The 23161-nt window shown below is 38.6% G+C and overlaps 1 protein-coding gene across 3 annotated transcripts in view; it reads right to left on the reverse strand.

Annotated features, from left to right (window-relative positions):
- Positions 1 to 23161, reverse strand: part of SHTN1 (shootin 1) — a 115723-nt gene that overhangs the window by 23418 nt on the left and 69144 nt on the right. For 2 of the 3 annotated variants that reach the window (XM_053583832.1, XM_053583831.1), the window contains 5 exons: positions 19713 to 19795; positions 15521 to 15630; positions 11732 to 11785; positions 5607 to 5727; positions 1154 to 1346 (listed from right to left, as the gene is read on the reverse strand). In XM_053583832.1, coding sequence (XP_053439807.1) covers positions 1154 to 1346; positions 5607 to 5727; positions 11732 to 11785; positions 15521 to 15630; positions 19713 to 19795 — 561 coding nt within the window. The remainder of the gene's footprint in view (positions 1 to 1153; positions 1347 to 5606; positions 5728 to 11731; positions 11786 to 15520; positions 15631 to 19712; positions 19796 to 23161) is intronic. The other variant, XM_053583833.1, reaches the window with a different exon arrangement.

A 23161-nucleotide genomic window follows, 5' to 3' on the forward strand; every position in this document is an offset into this window, starting at 1 on the left:
AGCCAGATTGCTTTTGTGTCTGGATATTGGTTCAAATGTAGCCAGACTGTTGATGTCAAATTAGGTGTTAAACAAATTTAATAGGAAAGATGAAGAATGAATATAGATCATCTTTCTGTGAGAACTGTTCAAATGACTCTAGTCAAAAGAAAAGAAACACATGACTGCAGGAGAAAATGTGCTTTTAAACACAATGAAATTAGATAAAACTGTAAATCAGCAAAGAGGGCCATTCATTCCAAAAGAGAAAAAAAAGTTAATAGTACCAATGAGAGAAATGCAAGAGAGGAAGAAAATACCAGTTGGCAAAAATAGATCCAAATTGAATTTTAACTTCATTTGTCCAGGTTTCACCTTTTAAGCTAAGACAGCTAGAGCTACAAAAAAAGGAGTTCTTTCTCTCTTGATAGAACAGGAAATCAGAGGTTTAATTAACTGTGATTACAATATTCAGCTGATCTGATTTGTCTCACCTCTTCCTTTTCTCTGTGTGACAAACTAGCTGACATCCTGGCAAGAGAACTAAAGCAAAACTGTAGACTAATTTCAAAAAGAGCTTGCCATTGTTATAAAACAAATTGATCCTCTACTGCATCTGTCTGAAACACATTCAATAGCAGGATTAATTCTTTGACAATCAAAGTGCCACTTTAAAGCAAGTCTGCAGAGATAACTCTTCACATAGTATGTTTTCATTCTCAAGATACAGCAGTATTAGGCTCATCTTTAACTGAGAACCAGAAAATAAGGTTGTGAAATGTACTCTTCAAAGTAGCCTCTGGAAGATCTAGTATCTTCTTTAACAGTTCACGAACCATTAAGAAGGATGTTCTAAGCATTTAATCTTGAAAGACTGATTGTCTCCTGATGCAGATTAAGTATCATCCAGGTCAATTCTTTGTGTAGAAGAAGAACATGATTACAAAACCAGTTCAGGAGAACTACTTTTCTTTATATATGATATTTGTTTTGGATCTGAATGAGATCTCTAAGCCAGGAGCCTAGAATCAAAGTTGGCTCATCAAATCCAAGAAGAGTATTTATTAGCTAGACAAATGAAAATCTCTCCAAAGAGAAACAAACCAAAGAAACACAGAAGTTAGTCATTACAGATTCTTCTACACACTATTTAGTAAAGAGCATTATTACTTACTGAAATGTAACCTTGGAACTTGTGCATCCTTCCAATTTACAGGACCCTTCACCTGGCTCAGGTGTTGGGGGGGACGGGCTGTTGAATTCTGCCTCCAGAGTTTTCTTGTTCAAGGCTGTTTTTGTTACACTGGATACAGAACCCAACACTGGCATGGATTTGGACTCTGAGGTGGCTAATATCCCGGTTGGACCTTAAAACCAAACACATACCTCAAGTTTAATAATTCTGCACGATGCCGATTAATATGGTACTGAAAAACAGATTAGCTGAAAATCCCTCAAGAAGTGTGAAGGCCAAGTTTGTTAAAAATTTCAAGAGCAAGGTGGAAAATGTTTCTCTTAGAAATCTGCTGTGTGGTGGTACTACTGCTTTTCAATGCACCAGGACCATGCTGAGAAATTGTGTATGGACCTTTAAGAAACCACAAAATCCCGGGTCAGAGTTGCTCACTGACCAGACTACTTAATAATGCTGGAATTGTGAAAATCTTTTCTTCTCACAGAGTATGGCTTTCTGACAGCCCTACTTGAACCATACCATCTCTCAAGAGTTCATTCTTCCCAAAACTCAGCTCTGCATTTTAAACAGAAGATGGAACAATGTCAAAGGCTCTTTCTAAAAGGCTTACGAACCCTTCTCAAGCATTAAGCAGCTTTTATGAACATTTTCAATTTAATGTGAATGAGAAGTAAGTGGATTTATTTCCTCTCAAAATACAGACACAGGATCATAAAAATTAAGTGAAAAAGAGTTTGGCTATTTACCTTTTGAACTTTTCTGCTCTTTGGGACAGGATATTTTCTATAATAGGGCTTGTTTCTGAAATTATTGGCATATCAATCTAAAAACTCTGGCAGGTGGCGCCTGTGGCTCAAAGGAGTAGGGCGCTGGCCCCTTATGCCAGGAGTGATGGGTTCAAACCAAGGCCCAGCCAAAAAAAAAAACAACTCTGGCACCAAAGTTAAGCCCCATCATGACTTTTTTTCTGACTCTACCAAGATTCTATTGTAAGCAGTTTTTTCTCAAAGTAAGATTCTAATGTGTCTTTCTTCACACTTCAGAAGGAATGCTTTTAAAACAGCTTTATGAAATAAGTCACAAATAAACAAATAATTTCTAAAAATGAAGCTAGAGGAGAAACTTGAAAGATATCACTAAGAAAAGGACAAAATAATGGGGGTCTCTCTATTCCTAAGAAATGTCAGATCCTCTCTCAAGACGGAAAGAGCTAGTAGGTACAATCCAAAGTGCTACCTGATATCTGACTATGAACATGAATTCTGGAATGTTACTCTTACATCTGGATATGAACCAGCTTGATGCACTACAAAAGTACAACACACAAACTCTAAAAAATGAGAGCCTGATTTGGAAAACCGACCTAAGAGAGACTGAAAAACGGTTTAGCCATTCCGTTAGAGACCTCCTTTAGACTCACTCTATGGAGTGAGGGAGATGCAGGCCCCCGACACAGTGAAAGAAAGCATTAGTGTCTGCTTCCTTCTGTATTTCAGACAAGTTAGCGACATTATTGAACTTTGTAGTTTAAAGAGGCCTTTCCTCCTAAGTTAAGCCTCATATTGTATGGAGGCATAAGAGTAAAGAGAAAAGGGCAGAAAGATCAAGAAATGAAGTTCCTGAAAACATAAATACAAAGATGAATTTAAGATGTGCTACAGATCAGCTTTTTCTGCCCTTGGATAACTGTGAACTACAACACTAGAGTGCTCTAAACAATCTGTCCTTGTAGGAAAGCAAGATGTTTCTGAACACACTGATGCCTGCTGCTTGTCCTTGCAACTGAAGCCAATTAATTAAAAAAAGGTGAGTAGTGAGCTGAGCCAGAGCTCTACTTTTCTCATATTCAAAAAGGAATTTTAAAAAATGCAAAGTATTTAAAATTATTATTACTGCAGCCTATTTAAGCCACCTAAAGTTCTCTAAGAGGCACTTGCTGCTCTCTGAAATGTCAGTTTGGCAGGTCACAAGGCCAGGTAAGACAAGCGACCAATTAGATTCATAAGAAAAATTCTAATGATGAGGGTTCGTGCTTCGTTCCTGGGGGAAAAGAACCCACTAACCTGGAATTGTGTTCTACAAAGCTCAGGCTGCCTCTCTTGCAATGCTTCCTGCCTCCATTTGTGACCTCACATTGGCTTTCCCACAAGGCTTTGTGTACAAAAGAAAACAACCTCAGAGATCCAAGTATCAGAGGCACCAACCTATTGACTCCTCAACTGCCATTTCAACTGACACCCTCCAATTGACACCCTCCATGTAAATGTGCCATTTTAATATCCTCATTCCTCCCATCCCTTATTTTTCTCTTTGTCACACCATGACCTTACTAAAAAGACTCACATGGTAAATGCCTCTTCTAGTTTGATGCTAGAAAAATGAACCATCTAAAAAATGGTATGATTTCTTTTTTAGATGATAGAGTTGTTAAGTTTGTCTTCCCCCTTCCCTTTTCTTTGCTTTGGCAATTAGGAAGCTCAAGAAAAATTTCTGCTTAATTACAAAGCACTCCCTCAGCATATGTTACCTCTCTAGCTCACCAATGACAGCTCTTATTTCTCTACTCATGTACTAATGGTTCTACTGAATCTTTCATTCTAACTTCTTTCAAATATGAAATTGAGCATCTGTATCCTGGTGGAATACAATAAATAAAATGAAAGCTCCTAACCATGCCTATAAAATGTGTTCCTTTCTCTGCTATTGGAAATGCCCAATTTCCATATTGACTAAAATGACAATGTTTCATTTCTTCCACTGAAATGTTGAAACAGTAAGGGTTGCACGTGTGTAGCCAAATTCATGAGTGAAGTAAGAATGTTTCTGGAAAAACCAAAAGGTCAGTGACAAAAGGCAAAATGTAAATGGCAGAGCATTACGATGGCATTCACAAAGCCCCCAAAATGGAACAATGGAAGAGATGACTCAGGCACTGATTAAGTTGCAAAATGAATAACAAGCACATGGAGGCTGCATAGATGCTCAATGCTGGCAGAGCAATCCTAAGAAGGATACGTCTTCGGGCACGCCCCCAACTTTCCAAGAAGTAGTTATTTCCAGTGGGAGGGAATTCTTATAGGATTCTGATGACATAATTTCCAGAAGAAACTAAAAACTGAATGTCTGAACTTTTTACAAGAAAAAAACAATAAGAAGAAAACAATTCTTTTTATAATAAGAATTTGGCTGTTATTATGCTGCTTTTAATTCAAGAAATCAATTTACTCAATTGTCTGAGTAATCTATATGTGATAACTTAGAGTTGGATTATCAAAACTCCATCTTTAATATTCTAGCAACTTAAATTTGGTCAGTATTACTCAATATTTTCCAGATTTAAACTATTATGATTGACTATTTAGAGCTGACTGAGCTAATTCTAAAAGATTCAGTCCATTAGCTACAGTTGTTTATTTCTTTTACTTTACAATAGTTTTTCAAAGTCAGCCTCTTATGTGGCCACAAGAGAAGAGCCTCATAAAGATTTCTGTTGACTCCTTCTGATCAAGCTGATGAAAACAACTGAAGACATACATAGTTCTGGAACAGATCCTGAAGCCTAATACACACTTAATGTGGCACAAATACAAACGGTGAACTCAAGACTTGTTCAGATAGTATATCAGAGTTGGTAACAGAGCTGGAATTTCTCGCTCAGTTGGTTCGCAGACAGAGATAATAATCTAAATGGCTATAAAGCAGTGGTTCTCAACCTGTGGGTCATGACCCCTTTGGGGTCCTACATATCAGATATTTCCATTACGATTCATAACAGTAGCAAAATTACAGTTATGAAGTAGCAACAAAAATAATTTTATGGTTGGGGGTCACCACAACATGAGGAACTGTATTAAAGGGTCGTGGCATTAGGAAGGTTGAGAACCACTGCTGTAAAGAGTAAAGATGATTTCCCTGAATTTGTAACTGATGTGTAATTACTACTATAACTACTAATTATTGTGTGCTTACTTCATGCCAGGCACAGTGCTAAGCACTTTTCATATAGTGACTTAGAGAATAATCCTACGAAATAGCGTTTTTATTGTCCTCACTTTATAGATGAATAAATTGAGGCACCAGTCGGGTGTATGACAGAACTAGGATTCAAACTCAGATGGTCTAGTTCAGGGCCTGTACTTGATGTTGTTGCCCAACTCTGTTCTGAATGTCCTTACACGGGCATCTGGAATTAAACTATCTGATCTATAAATGCCTAATTACCTAAAATAAATGAACAAATGTACCAATAAATGAAAATGCATACCAGCTCTTAGGAGACATTCACAAATACCTTTGCCCATCCAATACTTCTCACTCACATTAAAAACAAATACTTTAATAATTTTTAAAAGATTTCATATGTAAAAAGGAACTTGAAGGAAGATGTGTCAGAGATGAAGAGCAGGACTGTGGAGAATTTAAGCCAGCTTACTACTGCTATCTGCTTCTGCTGTCAACTTTCTGCGCCGCAAAATCCTTTCTAACTCAGTTTCACTGTTTTCAGGGTCAAGAGATTTTAAGCTTCTTGAACTAGTGGATTTGTTAAGTGTCCCCTAAAGTAAAAACAAAACAAAAACAAAAAGGTTAATGTCTTAGTACAATATACGAAAGAATATAAAATCAAACCACCAAAACATTACCAGAATTTGAATGGAATTAGGAAATAAAACAAATTCGCTATATATAGATATCTATGATATATATATTTAGTGTGCGTATCTTCCACAACACAGAGTGTTGAATCATTTAAGAAGATGCTGCTGATGATACAGATGCTAGCGTTTACATCAAAAGAACAGTAAAAATACCTCTTGATGAGCTTACTACGTGAAATTCAGCCAGGGGAAGGCACCTACATAACGATGATTAAGATTCTGATGCGTGTTGACTGGCTAGAGAAGAGAATGGATATATTAAACTCACCTTAAAAGAAAATCTTGATGTGGCAGACGTGAGCTACTAAACCCAAATCCTTGCGGCACTGAAAGCTGTGTGGCTGATTCTTCACAGAGGGACCCTGGCTGTGTGCCTGGTGTCAATGGTGTGTCATGGCTGCCAAAGGAGGCACACGATGCTCTCCGGTGGCCGCCCCAAAGGGCTGCCCTGAGCACACCTCGACTTCAGTGCGAAATGGGAAAGATATAATCATACGGAGAGGCAAACAAGGGTCGGCCTCTTAATTCCAAATTACTAATAGAGGAGACAGTGAATGTATTTTTCAGTGCCCAGAAGATACTAAAGGAAACAAGAGAAGCCACAAAGCTGTATTCCTGCTACAACTGATACTGGCTTTCAAGAAAACAGAAAGACCCACGCAGCGGTCCCCGTCCTGACTCTTCTAGGACACATGTGTTATGGAAGGAAAGCGATGGTTTGCCATCTCCAAAACTAGTCAAGTGTTGGAACAAAATAGTGGGTGATATACTTCTTCTCAATTATATGTTAAGAATTTAATACTTCAGCATTACAAGGGGGGTTTTTTTCCCCGTAAGAAATGTTCACTGTTTCTTTGAAATGGTCCTCTTCAAATGTGCCACAGGCTTGAACAGCAGTTGAGAGGGAAGGCATGAGAACCATGATCTTGATCAGAAGAAATAAGAACTCTATTTGGAACAACTCGCCAGACTTCACGCCAGAGTCAGAAGGCAGCTTTTGTCCATCAGGGCTAATAACCTCATCAGCCTTTGTGATAGCTGAACTCACGGAGGGCTTGTCTTAATCCTGCTCCCTTCCTGTTGACTTCCTGAAGGATTCTGAGAATTCTATTGGCTATAAATGGTAGTAACCCATGTTTCTTCATTAAAAAATAACAAAAAGGGTTGCTTACAAAATCAGATAGTTACAAATCTCACATAATATGGGTTATGTTGTTTTGTTGAGGAAAGTTTTTTCCCCCTAACTGCTTAAAGTATGGAAAGCACCCTGCCATCATAGGGAGGATTATTAGCTAACAAAATTATGAGAGTATATTTTGCTGTCAGCTGCCTAATCAACAGATGTGCAAAATACTTAGATAAGGCTCATATTTTAATCAGGCATATAATATTTTCCCCTTTGATATCTATCTATCTATCCATCTATCTATTTCTCTTTTTTTGAGAGACAGAGTCTCACTCTGTTGCCCTGAGTAGAGTGCCATGGCATCATCATAGCTCATGGCAACCTTAAATTCTTGAGCTTGAGTAACCCTCTTGCCTCAGCCTCCCAAGTTCTTGGGACTAGAGGCACCAGTCACAACACCCAGACAGTTTTTCTATTTTTAGTAGAGATGTGATCTTGCTCTTGCTCTGGCTTGTCTCAAACTCCTGAGCTTAGGCAATCCACCTGCCTCGGCCTCCAGAGCGCTAGGATTGCTGGCGTGAGATACTGCACCTGGCCTGCTTTTCATTTACTGCAAAAATCCATAGAATATGTTAAAGGAAATAATCACATGACATGTAACACTCTAACAGCTTATTTTATAATCAATAAAATGACAAGATTCGGTTTCTTTAACATTGCAGATCTGTATCTACTCGCAGAAGAATCACAAAGTTAGGTATGGCTGACACTGACGAGGTAAAGAAAACAGAGCTAAGCTCACTTGAGAGACATTTGTAAAAATACACTAGAACAACCACTTCCACATCATTTGTATATAATTTCTAAAAACTTACCATCTGTATCATTTGAACTTAGATATTTAAAAACTTAATCACTATTAAAATAAGCTGTAAAATTGTCACCTGGTTTAAATGTCAAGAAAACCCTGGTTTTTCCCAATGGCTGGAGTTAATTTAAGGACAGGGGAAGGGGTTTATGTATACACAATACATATGTAACTTCTCAAGAGTCTCCTTTTCCAATGAATTTGTGTTTCACAATATCCTCTAGTTTTTCATTTGGACAACAGCATTATTTCCCCAAATCCCTGACTGTAGTAAGCTACTACCCCTCATACATGACACTGAAGGAGTCCATTTTCCAAGTTCTAAGCTTTGATTCTCAAGCTTCTTTCTCCATTTACTGACAGATAACGGTTGATTCAGCTAATATATCAGTAAAATTTAAAATACAGAGGTGATAATGGAGGAAAAAAAGATTTCTGCATGACTCTCAACTGAAAGGATGAAGAGCTCAGCTAATAAAACAGGATTATCTTAGTTTCCTATTACAGGTAAGAGATTCAAACTCAGTGATGCTCTACCTCTCCGCCAGGTTCCTCGCTAAGTCAGTGATGGGGCTAGACCTAGAACTTAGATCTTCCAATTCCCAAACCAGTACTCTTTTTCTGCTTTAAACCACTATGATCATTTAACAATATTAGTCTACATGCTAGTAAAATATTCGTAATACTGATTTATCTGTCAGGTGGCAAAATTAACTATTTAGCAATTTATAGGTACTCTGAAAAACTAAAAAGGCTTGAAAAAGACCTGTCACACTTTATGGGGGCAAGACATGATTGCAAGAGGGACTTTACCTAACAATTGCAATCAGTGTAACCTGGCTTATTGTACCCTCAATGAATCCCCAACAATAAAAAAAAAAAAAAAAAAAAAAAAAAGTCTTTCTTTGTTTCTTTTTTTTTTTTTGTTAAAGACAGACTTTCACTGTATCGCCCTCGGTAGAGTGCCGTGGCGTCATAGCTCACAGCAACCTCAAACTCTCGGGCTTACGCAATTCTCTTGCCTCAGCCTCCCAAGTAGCTGGGACTACAGGCACCCGCCACAACTCCCAGCTATTTTTTTGTTGCAGTTGCCATTGTTGTTTAGCTGGCCCAGGCCGGGTTCGAACCCGCCAGCCTTGGTGTATATGGCCGGTACCCTACCCACTGAGCTATGGGTGCCACCCCTTTTCTTTCGTTTCTTTGATTTATAGGCAATTGAAGCTGAGGAGACTTTCAGTTTAATTTGTACCTTTTTATTTTTCAGAAATCACCATTGTCAACTTAGAGTGGCTTTTCTTTCTTTCTTTAGACACAGGGTTTTGATCTGTGATCTGTCACCTAACTGGAACACAGTGGCTCTGTCACAACTCACTGTAACCTCAAACTCCTGACCTCAAGCATTCTTCCCACCCTGGACTTCCCAAAGTGCAGTGATTACAGGCACAAGCCACTATGCCTGACTTAACAGTGGCTTTTAAATGATGGGGGTGACTCAAGAGGTTTCATTTCCATAGCACAAACCCTCATGTAACTATGAAAAATGGACTATATGTATATTATCTACAAAATACAGAGCTTTAAAAATTAAGTGGAAGTAGGTTTGGAAACATGAGTGAGTCAACATTGAAACTTTAAAAATTGGCTTGAAAATTGCACAACTCAAAAAATCAAATAGGATTTTCCAACTCCCCCAGACCGGAGACTAGTTTTCCAAATGTGCACTAACTCAGCAGTAGGCCAAATTTTAAAGTTTTACAACATGAGTCACATTCCATTTCAGCCAAATTACCCCACATGGAGCTTCCTCCTGGTTTCTGTTTTGCAACAGAACTGAACGTGGTGTTTCTTGGTATCTCCTGATACAGGTGCTGGCTTTCCACTTCAGCACAGAAGTGTAGGCTTTCCTGTTCTGTCATAGTGGTTCTTTACGTGCCATGACTGTGAGGTTGGCATCATGTGCTTTACTGGGTACTAACTTCGATAATCCAAACAGTGTGAACTTTAGCAAAAGCACCAGTAAGGACCTGTCTGTTTGGCAGACTGAACTGGGGGCTTTCTCTCTTTCTGCCTTACTCTCTTTCTCTCCTCTCCTCCCGCTTAAAAGATTGTAAAATTTGTTGGCCCAGGGCAATTTCCTGTCACAAATGGTCCATTCCCTCACAAAGATACTAGATATCATTTGGTAAAGAAGAGTAGGAGAGAGGATCATGAGTTTCACTTTTTAGGAAAACCTAATGCAAAGAAACAATATTGTCAGAATAATAACCATTGGTGATACATTAATGCTAGGTTAGGCAGAGAGATCTAATGGTAGATCCAGGGCAAGAAGGACAGGGACAATTTGCAGAATAAAAGGATATTTTTAAAATTTTTATAATTTGTAAATTATTTCAAATTTCTTTCCTTGAAGTGGGACAAATTTATGGTGAATAAGATATTTAAGAGTAATGCTGTAATTTAATAACCTTGCTATCATTCAGCATTATCAGGGAATGGGATACCTTGGACAATCAAGTATTATCATATGCATTTCATATAAATGTCTGATTTTTAAAATAAACCTAATTTTTAAAAAGTCAAACTTAGTGGTGGTTTTACTCGTTTACAGATGATCAGAACTGAGTCCCAGGAAATATCTTTCTGGACATGAGTTAGCATTATAATGTAAGGACAACAAAAGGCGCTGTCACAGGGAGTTCTCCTTACAGGAACTCTGGGTAACAAAATTTTCAGATCAAAGGGTCCATTAGATAATAATCACACATACCTTTCAATGGTTTTAAGACTTTTTTCTGTAGGTAGACCCCCACTGTTAGCCAGTGATACACCTCTCCCGCAGTACTAATCCCACTCACTTAAAACTAAAGCAAACAATTAATTAAGCCCTTCTGAGTTAAGTCTACAGTTTAAAGACATGCTTGATGAAAATAATCTTGTTTACCACAATTATGTGGATGTCTACATGCAATGCATAATTAGCACAGTAACAACAAACACAGGAGTATTTAGGCCTATACCTCCGCCCCCATGTTTGTTGATTTACAGTGCATAATAACTGGGGCTGTAATGGGATCCGAAAATAGAGCTCTTAGTATCTCAAACATTTTCTAAGTGAGGCATTTGTCTCTGGGGACAGCAGTTGCTGGAGAGGGTAATACCATGTATTCCGTTGGTAAAAGCTCACACTTTGAAAAGCAGACGTACGACTGGAGAGGGCCATGAATCATGCTCTCCAACGGATATGAATTACCTTTAGAAAATGAAATTAGTAACATAAAGAAAGGGCTTCTTACTTTATTCTCTAATTCATCGTCAAATAATTGTTTCAACTGTGAGAAAAGGCAGATTGTGACCCTGATACTAACATTTTTGGGTAGGAGCTCAGATTTGCATTTAGGTGTCAAGAACTCCACTTTCATGCCTCAAAGTAAAGCACTGCCCAAATAAAACACCAGACATCTATCAGATTTCTATGATTCTATTACTCATGTACAGATTCCGGCATATGCCCAGACACTTGATTTCAGCTGTGATGCCAGCATCGGAGGACAAGAACAGGAAACGATGCATTTGGTGAAAGTGTAACCATTCTTTTAGAACAGAAATAGCACAATGTGTTTTGGTGCATTATTAACACAAATGATGGAGGAACCGTTAAGTGCAATCGTGCGAACTGGCAGAAGAACCAAGACTAATTGTAAATGGGAAGAAAACAGACCAAAAATAATTACTTATTAAAAAGAAACAATTATAAGAGGGACTTTACCTAACAAATGCAGTCAATGTAACCTGGTTCTTTGTACCCTCAATGAATCCCCAATAATAAAATTAAAAAAACAAACAAATTTTAAAAATATCCTCCTTTCTTTTCCCCATTAACTAAACAATAAACCAAGATATATTCTTACCAGTATTCCTTTTAGTTCATTCACTGCACTTTCACAGCCTTTTGAAGATTCTGGCTACAATTAAAAAAACAATTACAGAGTAATTCAGTTTTAAGATACCAAACAATGATTTTTACATGGCAAAAATATTGGTAGTTTAAACTGGAGATACGTATGACTATGTGACTATGAGGTCGAACAATTAAGTTCTCAAACTCATCCTAGAAAATGTCCTATATACCTCATTGCTGAATATCACTATGGTCACCTGTGTCAGAACTTGTACGACAACAGCCCTGATGGCCATTCCCGAAAAAGAGTTCCAAACTTGCTTTGAAGGGTGGAGTAGATGCTGGCATCAGTGCACAGCTTCCCTAGGGAAGTACCTCAAAGGTGACCATAGTGATATTCAGCAATGAGGTAGGTAGGACTTTTTCTAGGATGAGTTTGAGAACTTAATTGTCTGACCTTGTGTATGTATATTTTTAAAATTAGGTCTATCCTTAAGGTTAGGGAAAAATATGAAACATTTAAGTGCTCACAGTCACATTAAATAGAAAATTAGAAGTGATATTCAAAGCAAAAGGAAGCAAGCTAACATTTTCTACATATCATTTTGTTACCTCTTGGTCATCCCCATACATAGAAAAGGTCTGGTAAATGCTAGATTCAAAAGTTTGAGTCTAAATTATTCAGAGCTTTTTATAATGAACCATTTCCCCTTGTGTTGCTGGACTCTACCAGTAAGCAAAGACTAGGGCAAAGGCAGCGCAGGACGCAAGCAAGCAACAGGGCAGAAAACATCTCTTAACTCCACCAGCTCTAGGCAAAGGTCAGCTTACGGGGGCCTGGCATGTCTAACAGGACTGAGCTGGGAGTCTGGGACCAGCCAAGGACCTGGGTTACAGAGAATGCTGGCATCATCGGTTGTCAGAGTAGGAAAGGGCCCTCGAGGGAGTGTAGCCCAATGACTACGACATCTTAGGAGGAAAGTTAGACTTGAGAAAGTATCTCAGTCAGGTGTCCTGAGTACAAGCCTAGTTCTCTTCTGGTCACACCATGTACAAAGTAACTTGAAATAAAATTTGGGGTAAGATATGCCTGCCCTACTGTATCTAATAATTTCAGTGGATCCCACAACTAATTTCACAGAGGGAAAATTTAGCATGAGGCCCTCAGGAAAAAGAAGTTCAGAAAAGACTTCTGATCTCCCCTGTACCACTTCCCTTCGCAGGAGTAGGGAGAAAGAGAAAACTTGCAGGACATAGTGAAAGGAGTTCCCTGAGCATCTCATTACTGGAAAAGAGGCAAGGCTATATATTCTCTCCCTTCAAAAAATGGCAGTTGGTCAACAATCTTTTCCTTCAAAAAGAGAATAAAAGAAAAATATCTCCTTTCAATTTTTAAAAAGGGAAGCAGAAAAGAAGTGAGAGAGGTCGCCACTCATGTACAAATTTGATTAAGACATTCAGCTTTCATAGCCCAGGTTTTGTGTGTAATACACATGCCCTCAGTGCCAGTCATAAGCTCTAAGTAACTAATTTCAGCCACGCTGGCACCAACACCATCACTAAGGAATTTAGAAAATAATGCAGTTAAATTAGTGCTCTCAGCAGGGTTAACTTCTGCGCGTCAGCTGTTCAGGTGACAAGCTGTAACAGTTAAACAAACCTGCCTTTAGGCACACCCAACATGCTGCCATGCCACTCGGCCTGCCCTTGGACTGCACACACCTTCTAAAGCCTGAACCACACATTCCTGCAACTTGCGACATTTCAGGGAAGCCATGATGGCACTGGGGGAAGACATCTGCCCTAAAGCATGCAGTGGCCATATGTCTTCAAGGTTCATTCAGCATTACATCTACACAGTTTAGTGATTACCAGAGAAAACCCAGTTGTCCACTGATCCTTGTTCAGTTGCTTCCCAGATTTTGAATTGACATTAAATAATGTGGAACTGTTGGAAGAGTCACAAGAAGAAAGAGAAAGCACAAAGTGATATTCTGAAAATGAAAGCATGTACTGAACATCGATTGCTTATGATTTTAAGAAGTATTCAACATCTTTCTTTCTAAACTAACTTTCTCTCTTTATGGCATTGCATTTTCTTCTACTAAGACTTTGGTTTTGCTTATTCTTTCCATAATCATGGTGATGGGAAAGTCATAAAAATGTATTCTTTTTCAACGATGGCACTCAGACCTTGCATTTTAAAGTGTTTTCATACTTTATTCTATTTGACCCTGACAACAATCCTGTGTGGTCAGAAGGCAGGTGCAATCCCCATTTTGGAAAAGAGAAAAAAAGCATGGGAAGCCGGTGGACAGTGCCAAGGTCTGACTCCAACAATGCCACTCTCCACTCACTTGCAAGACAGTAGCACTGGGATAGCTGCACCAGATCACTCTACACACTGGCTTCCCCTCCAGTTTTACCTTCTATCCTTCACTTTGAAAACTGCTTTCTAATCACTGGCACAAGCCCGAACTACTTTACATGGTTGGCCAAAGCTTCTGTTTCAAGAAGTAAATCTACTCCTGGAGATGAGTATTCCATCTCTCTTTCCAACTCACTTTCCATGTACAGCCCACACCAGGGCCCCTCCTGCCTTGCCTAGCTATCTCACCTGCCTGTGACAAAGTGGCAACTTCAGAAAGTCCAGTGGAATTGGTACTCAACAGTCTAACACTAGGGGACATTTAAGCAGCAAAAGAGGGGAATTCTTGAGAGGAAGAAAGAACCAAACCACAAAGTATGGTGGAAAAGGAGGAGGAGGAGGAGCGTGAAGAGGAGGAGGAGGAGAACCCATCTGTTCCTACCGAATTAGAGTGAACAAAGAGAGAGTACCTTTCCAGGAAATGTCAAAAGCTGTTAGTGGGCTTACTTAAATGCAACAGGTACACAAAGGGAGGTAAGAAGCACTGAACTAGACTCAAAGTGCCTTGACAGATCCCCGAGACAGTCATGATATACAAACACGGACACAATTTTCTCCTTGAAGTGACCTGAAATATGTTTGTGAAATTAATGAAAAACAATCACTTTTGTTTTTCAAAAGCTCTCTTAGTTCTGTTCTCCCATTTTTACGTGATTCTCCCTACTAACTGGATGCTTCAGAAAGACCAGGGTTTTTGTCTATTTTGTTTATCACTTCATCCCCAGTGCCCAAAACAGTACCTGGCACATAAAATATAATAGAACTGCAAAAGAATCAGGACTCAAAGAAAAGAGAGAGGGTAATAATTGTTGCTTGTTGGTACAACAGTTAACATCAATGTCTTTCTGGAAGAGATGATAGCACCCTGAAAATAACATGGCTTCCTTTCTATACTGACTTAGGTTCACCATGGGTCAAACAGAATCTTCTTAAAACATGCTTATATGGGGCGGCACCTGTGGCTCAGTCGGTAAGGCGCCGGCCCCATATACGGAGGGTGGCGGGTTCAAACCCGGCCCCGCCGAACTGCAACAAAAAAAAATAGCTGGGTGTTGCGGCGGGCGCCTGTAGTCCCAGCTACTCGGGAGGCTGAGGCAAGAGAATCGCTTAAGCCCAGGAGTTGGAGGTTGCTGTGAGCTGTGTGATGCCACGGCACTCTACTGAGGGCCATAAAGTGAGACTCTGTCTCTACAAAAAAAAACAAAACAAAACAAAAAAAACATGCTTATATGGAAGTAAAAGCTTTTATGATACATTAGCTTTAGCCTAAGATTGGACAGTCAGTCCTGATGTACCTTTTATCAAATTTCACATTTTTTACATTTAAAAAAGGAAATATCAAGGAGGAGAAAACTTTTAGCCACTCCATACCTTTGCCGTTGGTCGGGCTGTCTGATTAACTGGTCTAAGATGAACTCCCTTTTTAATTCTATCCATCATCTCTTCAACTGCTTGCCTCTTGAGATCTGTGACTTCCTCAGCTGTTTAAAGAACACATAAATAAATCGTCTTATGTTCAAGAAAACAGCTATTTCCTATTTTGGGTGACCTAGAAAGACCACACTGTCTTTTTCCCGGTCATTTTTCAGACAGAGTGGCAGACTACCAATAATTTACTAAGGTTAACAGCTACCACACACCAGCATATTAAAAAAAATAAACGGATAAAAAAAATCCAAGTATAAAAATTTGTAGCACAGAAGTCAGCTGTGTTAAATAAAGTAGAATTTGTTCATTTGTCAACATGATTTTCTCCAGGTCTTTTAAAAACTCAGCCCTGTACCTAATCCCAAATATTCATTCATCTTTTGCCTCAAAAAATGTTCTTATAACTCCTCTGCTAGCTCAGTCCAAAGAAACAGTACCTACCAAAAACCCATTTGAAAAATAAAAGGATCAAAGAGCTGTTTCATTGTTGGAATAAATCCGTAGTCTAAAGAGGAGGAGCAAATAAATAAAATCAACTTTTAAACTGCCATCTTTTGTTTAAGAATCATGTGGAAAGCAAATGTTTAAGCAATTTTTTTTCAAGTCTCTTAAAATTTTCAATGTTAAAGAAAACACACATCTAGAAGTAGCTGCCATTAAGTAATTAAATTTCATTCAAAAATTTCAACTATTTATTGTCTAACCTTTGCACTATTTTGCTGAGAAATAAAGAAATGAATTGAGATGTGTACAAATTAGATGACAGCAACTGAGGCGAACTTAACTCTTTGATCAAAATAGTGAAATATGTTTCTCTTGCAGACCAGCTTAACCAAAAACACAGTGAGTTTTCTAATACAGTCTTGACTTCAGATATCAGTTCTGCCATCCTCAGAAATGACTGAAATGCTGGGAATTTAAATTTCTCAATAACCAAACAACATTTTTCAGATCCCAGAAGTTCGATATCTTTTGCCAGGCAACATGGGAAACGTGGTCATGAAAGTTAGAACTCGCCCATGAGTCAATGAAAGATGGCAAAACGAGGGGTGGATTAACCAAGCGCCTTTTCTTGGACAGCTTCTTCTTGCAGGGGCATCCAACCTTTTGGCTTCTCTGTGCCACACTAAAAGAAGGAAAGTTGTCTTAGGCCATACAGCAAATACACAAACACTAACAAAGGCTGATGAGTGAGGGGGGGGAAAGGCCCATGAATAATTTTCATGATATCCATCACCACAGATAAGCAAAAAGTCCTCACATAATTCACATGTGGCCCACGAGCTGAAGGTTGGACACCCCTGTAAGGCTCATAAACATCAAGGAGGGGACAGACGAATAAATCACCACCAGGAGAAAGTCATTTGTTCACTCACTCACTCATTCCATAGATGAGCATCTCTTGTGTACTACACAGTGCTTTCTCTCACTCTATTCAAAATCAGGGGAGATAAAGCCCAGATCTGCCACTCAGGGACCTGGTATGTGTGTGGCATTTATTGCTGGGAATTTACAAAATACTTTCAAAAAAACATTTGATTATTCAGAAAAAGGCTGCCATTTTGAGACTAGGAAGAGCTGCATGGCAATGGGAACACCGCCTACAAACGGATTAGCACTCTGTAAGGAATGACTGAAACCCAATTAAATGCACCATACAAAAACTAATTAAGGCAGACAGATGGAGAATTATGGTCAACACCATTCAAATCTGCTACAGCATCTAACATAGCAGGAATTTAAAGTAGTTTCTTATATTTGCTTGCCAGGATCATAGTGATAATTCAGAGAAGTGCCACTATCTGTATTGTACGCAGATTATAAACCAGGCTTTAATTTCTCAGTCTTTTTCAAATGTAAAAGCTTAATTGGTTTTAAGGAAAAGAAATCACTCTTATCAGATTCCCTACTCAGGCGCAATACAAGGGCAATGCTAGGTTAGCTACACGAGCTTTCTTTCTCACCAACCCTGTTTTTGAACTAGCAAAAAGCAATCTATACGAACTTCTAAACTATTAGGCAGTTCTAATAAATCTGCAAGAATCACCTACAGAGAGCTCATGGTATGTTTTGTAATTCTTTCTGCAATCACACAGTTGGTAATTGTCTCACAAAAGCATGTAATCAAGGGGACAATAGAAATATGCAGGATACTGGAGATTAAAGAAAAGGGACCAATGAAGACAACAGGTCTAATGTTATTGAACTGCCACAGGAAAATAAAATCAAATGTTCTTTGAGTTAGTACTTCAAGGTCAGTCTTGGATCAGAAATCTACATGTAATTAATTGGGGCTTAAATTTTAAGACCCACTTGAAAAAGAAATTAGTTCCTAAAAAAAACAAACAAAAAAAAACCTGCAGACAAAACCATCACCTTTTTATTCAATAAAATCTGTATTACCTAGAAAAACTAAAACCAGTTTCTAAATTCCACTGGATTACTCTTCCTTTGCACTAACTTTTTTTTTTTTTTAAAGACATTTTAAATAATCTTATGCTGCCATGATGTGCAAAATTTCTAAAGAATACACTATGATTGAATAAGTTCAACTTTGACATAAGGTCATAAAGTTAAGAAAATTTCCTTAACTACAATAATTATAAGAACCTTCTGAATGAAGACTCCCATTGTCCATCTGAAAGGGTGGCTGTTAACTTGCCAATTTTTTTTTTTTTAGCTAACATTTTGAGTATTTCCTGTGCTGGATACTATTCTAAATACTTTTTATGTTGTAAAACTCACTAATTCTCCTAACAACCCTAAGAAATAGGATCTACTATTACCCTCATTCTACAGATTAGCAACCAGAGGCACAGAGGTAAAGAAGAATCAGTAGACTAATGACCTAAATATTTGATAAACAGCAAGCAAAATGCTATCATGAGGCACTGTAATCAGCCATTCATTTGGGGTATTAATTATAATACTGATAAATAAGAGAAGATGGAGGAAGCGCCTGGAACACAGGTTACAGGATGAGAGCAGCGGGTGCAAAGACCAAGGTCTGGCCCCAGAGTTTCAGGCCTTTGCTCTCACTGTGGCTGCATACCAAAGTGCTCTCTAAACCAACTCAGCCTCTAGCCATCTGGAGGTCTGTTCAACAGCAAGGCCTTTCTACCTCCATTCCCCTCTCTTCACTGTCCTACATACCTGTGCCTCCAATGAATGAGAGTCCTGTGAATTTTGCCTCCCTAAATGGCTCCTGAATTCATCCATGTCTTTCTATCTCTACCGCTATCACCGCATTAAAGCCACCATCATCTAACGGACCATCAACATCCATCTGAATGACTATGATAGTCTTCCCTCATCTACTCTTACCCCTTTTACAGTCTGTCCTCTTTAACCCACTGAGGCCAGTGTTTGTGTACTTATTTATTTTTTAAAAAGTCGTATTACATCCCTTCTTAAAACTTCTACTGCTCTTAGAAGAAATTCTAGAGCCTGCACCTTAGCCTGCAGAATGTGGCTCCTACCTATCAGACCACCTCTCTTATACCCGCCATGCTCCAGCCAGATCAACTTTTTCTTATTTTTCTAATAAGCCAGAAGTCTGCTTCTATAATCTCTTAAAATGTGCACTCCCCCTTAACTGTATGAAGTAGTTATATATTTGCGTGGCTAGTCCTTTGCCTTGTTATAACTAGAACCTAACTTGAGTATCTTGGACCTCCAGTACACAAAAGTATAGTACATAGTAAGTACCTGATAAAGTATCAGCTCACTTGCTGTCAACTCTAAGAAGCCTTTTCTCAAATCCCTCATTAGGAATCACTCTCTCTCTTTCCTTTACACTCCAATGTGACCTGTCTCTTAATGAAAATATACTTCCTAGTATATCCCTCATTACAGTGACATGTACATTTTTATCTCCTCCAGACAATAAACTACAGACAGGAAACAACAGTTACATGGTCCATTCTTGTAGCTGGTAAGTTCTTCACACTTCTTTTCTGACAACCTTTTCATAGAGAGTATCTGAATTATTGAGAACTTACACATCATCAACCACTTAAAGCAGTGGTTCTCAACCTTCCTAATGCCGACGTCCTTTAATACAGTTCCTGGGGGGTCACGAGCCACAGGTTGAGAACCGCTGACTTAAAGCAAACCAAATGGAAATGGCGCTTACTTGTTTCTGGTTGAGCTGCTTTTTCTTTCTTAGCACCACTGCCACTGGGGTGGGATCGCTTCCGGATCATGGACATGAGGGATCTTTGAAAGAAAGAAAAAAATTAACAGGAAATTACTAGATACCTTATGATCCAACAAATAAAATGTATAAATTCTAAATTCATCTTCTGTGAATGCATAAATATATAACTAGCACTTAAATAACCTACTTTCCATTTTTAATAATGTTAAAATATTCATTACTTTATAGAAGAAAAACATGGGTCATCTCTTTCTGGATAAAGCCAAACTAATTACCCGAGGGAAGAGACTGTTATCATTATTAATATGATGCAAAGATATTTGAAAAGGAAAATACAGACAAAATTTCAATATCACATAAAATTCAGAAACCAGCAGAGAGAGGGAAGAAGGGAGGGAGGTGGGGGGTGACAGTGTGTGACACACCTTTTGGGGGCAGGACACAATTATACCAGGGACTTTACCTAAGAAATGCAATAATTGTAACCTGATTCTTTGTACCCTCAATGAATCCCCAACAATAAAAAATAAAAAAAAATCAGAAACCACTATCTATGTAATATATTCAAAGGCGAGGGAAGAATTAAAGCATTAGGGGATGCAAAACTACTTTGAGATATCATCTAACTCCAGTGAGACTAACCTATATCACAAAATCCCAAGACCAGAGATGTTGGCGTGGATGTGGAGAAAAGGGAACACTTTTGCACTGCTGGTGGGAATGCAAATTAATACATTCCTTTTGGAAAGAGATATGGAGAACACTTAGAGATGTAAAAATAGATCTGCCATTCAATCCTGTAATTCCTCTACTGGGCATATACCCAGAAGACCAAAAATCATGGCATAACAAAGATATTTGTACCAGAATGTTCATTGCAACCCAATTCATAATTGCTAAGTCATGGAAGAAGCCCAGGTGCCCATCGATCCACGAATGGATTAATAAATTGTGGTATATGTACACCATGGAATATTATGCAGCCTTAAAGAAAGATGGAGACGGGCGGCTCCTGTGGCTCAGTGAGTAGGGCGCCGGCCCCATATGCCGAGGGTGGCGGGTTCAAACCCAGCCCCGGCCAAACTGCAACAACAAAAAAAATAGCCGGGCGTTGTGGCGGGCGCCTGTAGTCCCAGCTGCTCGGGAGGCTGAGGCAAGAGAATCGCATAAGCCCAAGAGTTAGAGGTTGCTGTGAGCCGTGTGACACCACGGCACTCTACCTGAGGGCCGTACAGTGAGACTCTGTCTCTACAAAAAAAAAAAAAAAAAAGAAAGATGGAGACTTTACCTCTTTCATGTTTACATGGATGGAGCTGGAACATATTCTTCTTAGTAAAGTATCTCAAGAATGGAAGAGAAAGTACCCAATGTACTCAGCCCTACTATGAGACTAATTTAGGGTTTTCACATGAAAGCTATAACCCAGTTACAACCTAAGAATAGGGGGAAAGGGAGGGGAGGGAGGGGGGAGGTGGGTATAGAGAAGGGGATTGGTGGGATTACACCAGCGGTGCATCTTACAAGGGTATATGTGAAACTTGGTAAATGGTCTGTGAAGCTAGTGAATGATGCCCCATGATCGTATCAATGTACACAGCTATGATTTAATAAAAAAAAAAAAAATCCAAAAAAAAAAGAATTAGGGGATGCTTCATATGCTATATAAGAAAAAGTACTATATGTTATCAGTAAATATCTACTTATGAAATATGGGCATAAAAAGACCTGAATCTGCATGTTATAGACCAAATATTTAGAGATAAAATATATTTAGATCATCATCACTCTGGTCCATTTTTTTAAGTCTATGTGAAATAAAATGATAAATTTGACAACGTTAACATTTTAAAACCTCTGTATACTAAAAGCCACCATAAAAAATGAAAAGGTAAGTTAGAGGACATATAAGGAAATTCTATAAATCATGAGAAAAAGCAGACAATCCAATGTAAAAATGGACAAAAACACTGAAACCCCATGAAAGAGGATGTCCACGTTCCAGTGCACAGACAGAAGGTAAGGCACTTGACTTTGTCAGTTATGAAGAAAACACAAGTTAAACCCACTTGGACATATCACTACACAGTCATCAGAGAAGCAAAAATGTTGAAATCTGGTAATACCAAGTGTTGGCTTTGTGGAGTAAGACATATGCTCAAACTGAAGAGAGTATATAAATTGATAGTACCACCCTGAAAAACAGTAATTTTCATCTAGCAGAACTGAAGATGCACATATTGTATGAACTAAGGATTCCACTGGTATATATCTTACAGAAATGCAAACATTTGTGCACCAGGATATACGCACAAGAATGTGCATGTGAAATTTCTATAATTTCCCAGAACTGGTAATCATTCAAATGTGCACCAGCACCACAGTGAATAAGTACATTCTTAGATAATCATAAAGTGAATAATACATTAATGAATATGAATAAGATTCAGCCATAGAAAATAACATGGATGAATCTTACAAAACAATGCAGAGTACAAAGAGAAAGACACAAGGATACAGGAAAATTACAACTGTATAAATCCCAAAACCAAGCAATATAGATTTTCATCATAGTTTGGGATGCATACAAAAAATTTTTCTTCTAAAAACACAAGGAAATGTTCACCATAAAAGTCAGAATAGTGATTACGGAGGGTGAGGGGGTCATGTTTGGGAAAGGACTCTAGGGTGCATTGCTCTATTTCTTGAGTTGCAGAGTGAGTACATGGATGCTCACCTTATATGAAAACTCTACATAAGGTGTACACTGCTGAATATGTGTTTTCATTTCTCGGATAAAAAGCTGACCAAAGGCGGCCCCTGTAGTCCCAGCTACTCGGGAGGCTGAGGCAAGAGAATCGCTTAAGCCCAGGAGTTGGAGGTTGCTGTGAGCTGTGTGATGCCACGGCACTCTACCGAGGGCCATAAAGTGAGACTCTGTCTCTACAAAAAAAAAAAAAAAAAAAGCTGACCAAAAAAAAAACTGAATCAAGATATTCTGAATCCTTACCAACCTCAGTGTGGTGAACCATATTTGACAAAATACAATCCTAAGGAAGGCAAGTTGGGAAGCTAGCAATAGAAAACAGATAGGAGAGGAACAACATGGCCCTCAGGAAAATGGGGTGGATGGGTGAACAGAGGAACACTTGCTCAGAGTTGGTCTAACAACCCAATGTTTCTTGATCACTATAACTTTCAGATCTTTTTTTACCTGTCACTTGAGCTTTTAGTTATACTATTAATCCCCTAATTGTCTTTTCTTAAAATTCCAAAACACACTGGACAATCTCCCACAAAGCACAAGAAGAAGAAAAACCCACATCCTGCTCTATCCAGTCTGTGACGTGCCCGGGCTTTACCAACTGGGAAATAATCAATCACTGACTTCATCTAGTTTAATGAAGTCACATTGGGCTCACAATGGC

Source organism: Nycticebus coucang, chromosome 3, assembly GCF_027406575.1.
Source record: "Nycticebus coucang isolate mNycCou1 chromosome 3, mNycCou1.pri, whole genome shotgun sequence".
Classification (NCBI taxonomy): Eukaryota; Metazoa; Chordata; class Mammalia; order Primates; family Lorisidae; genus Nycticebus; species Nycticebus coucang.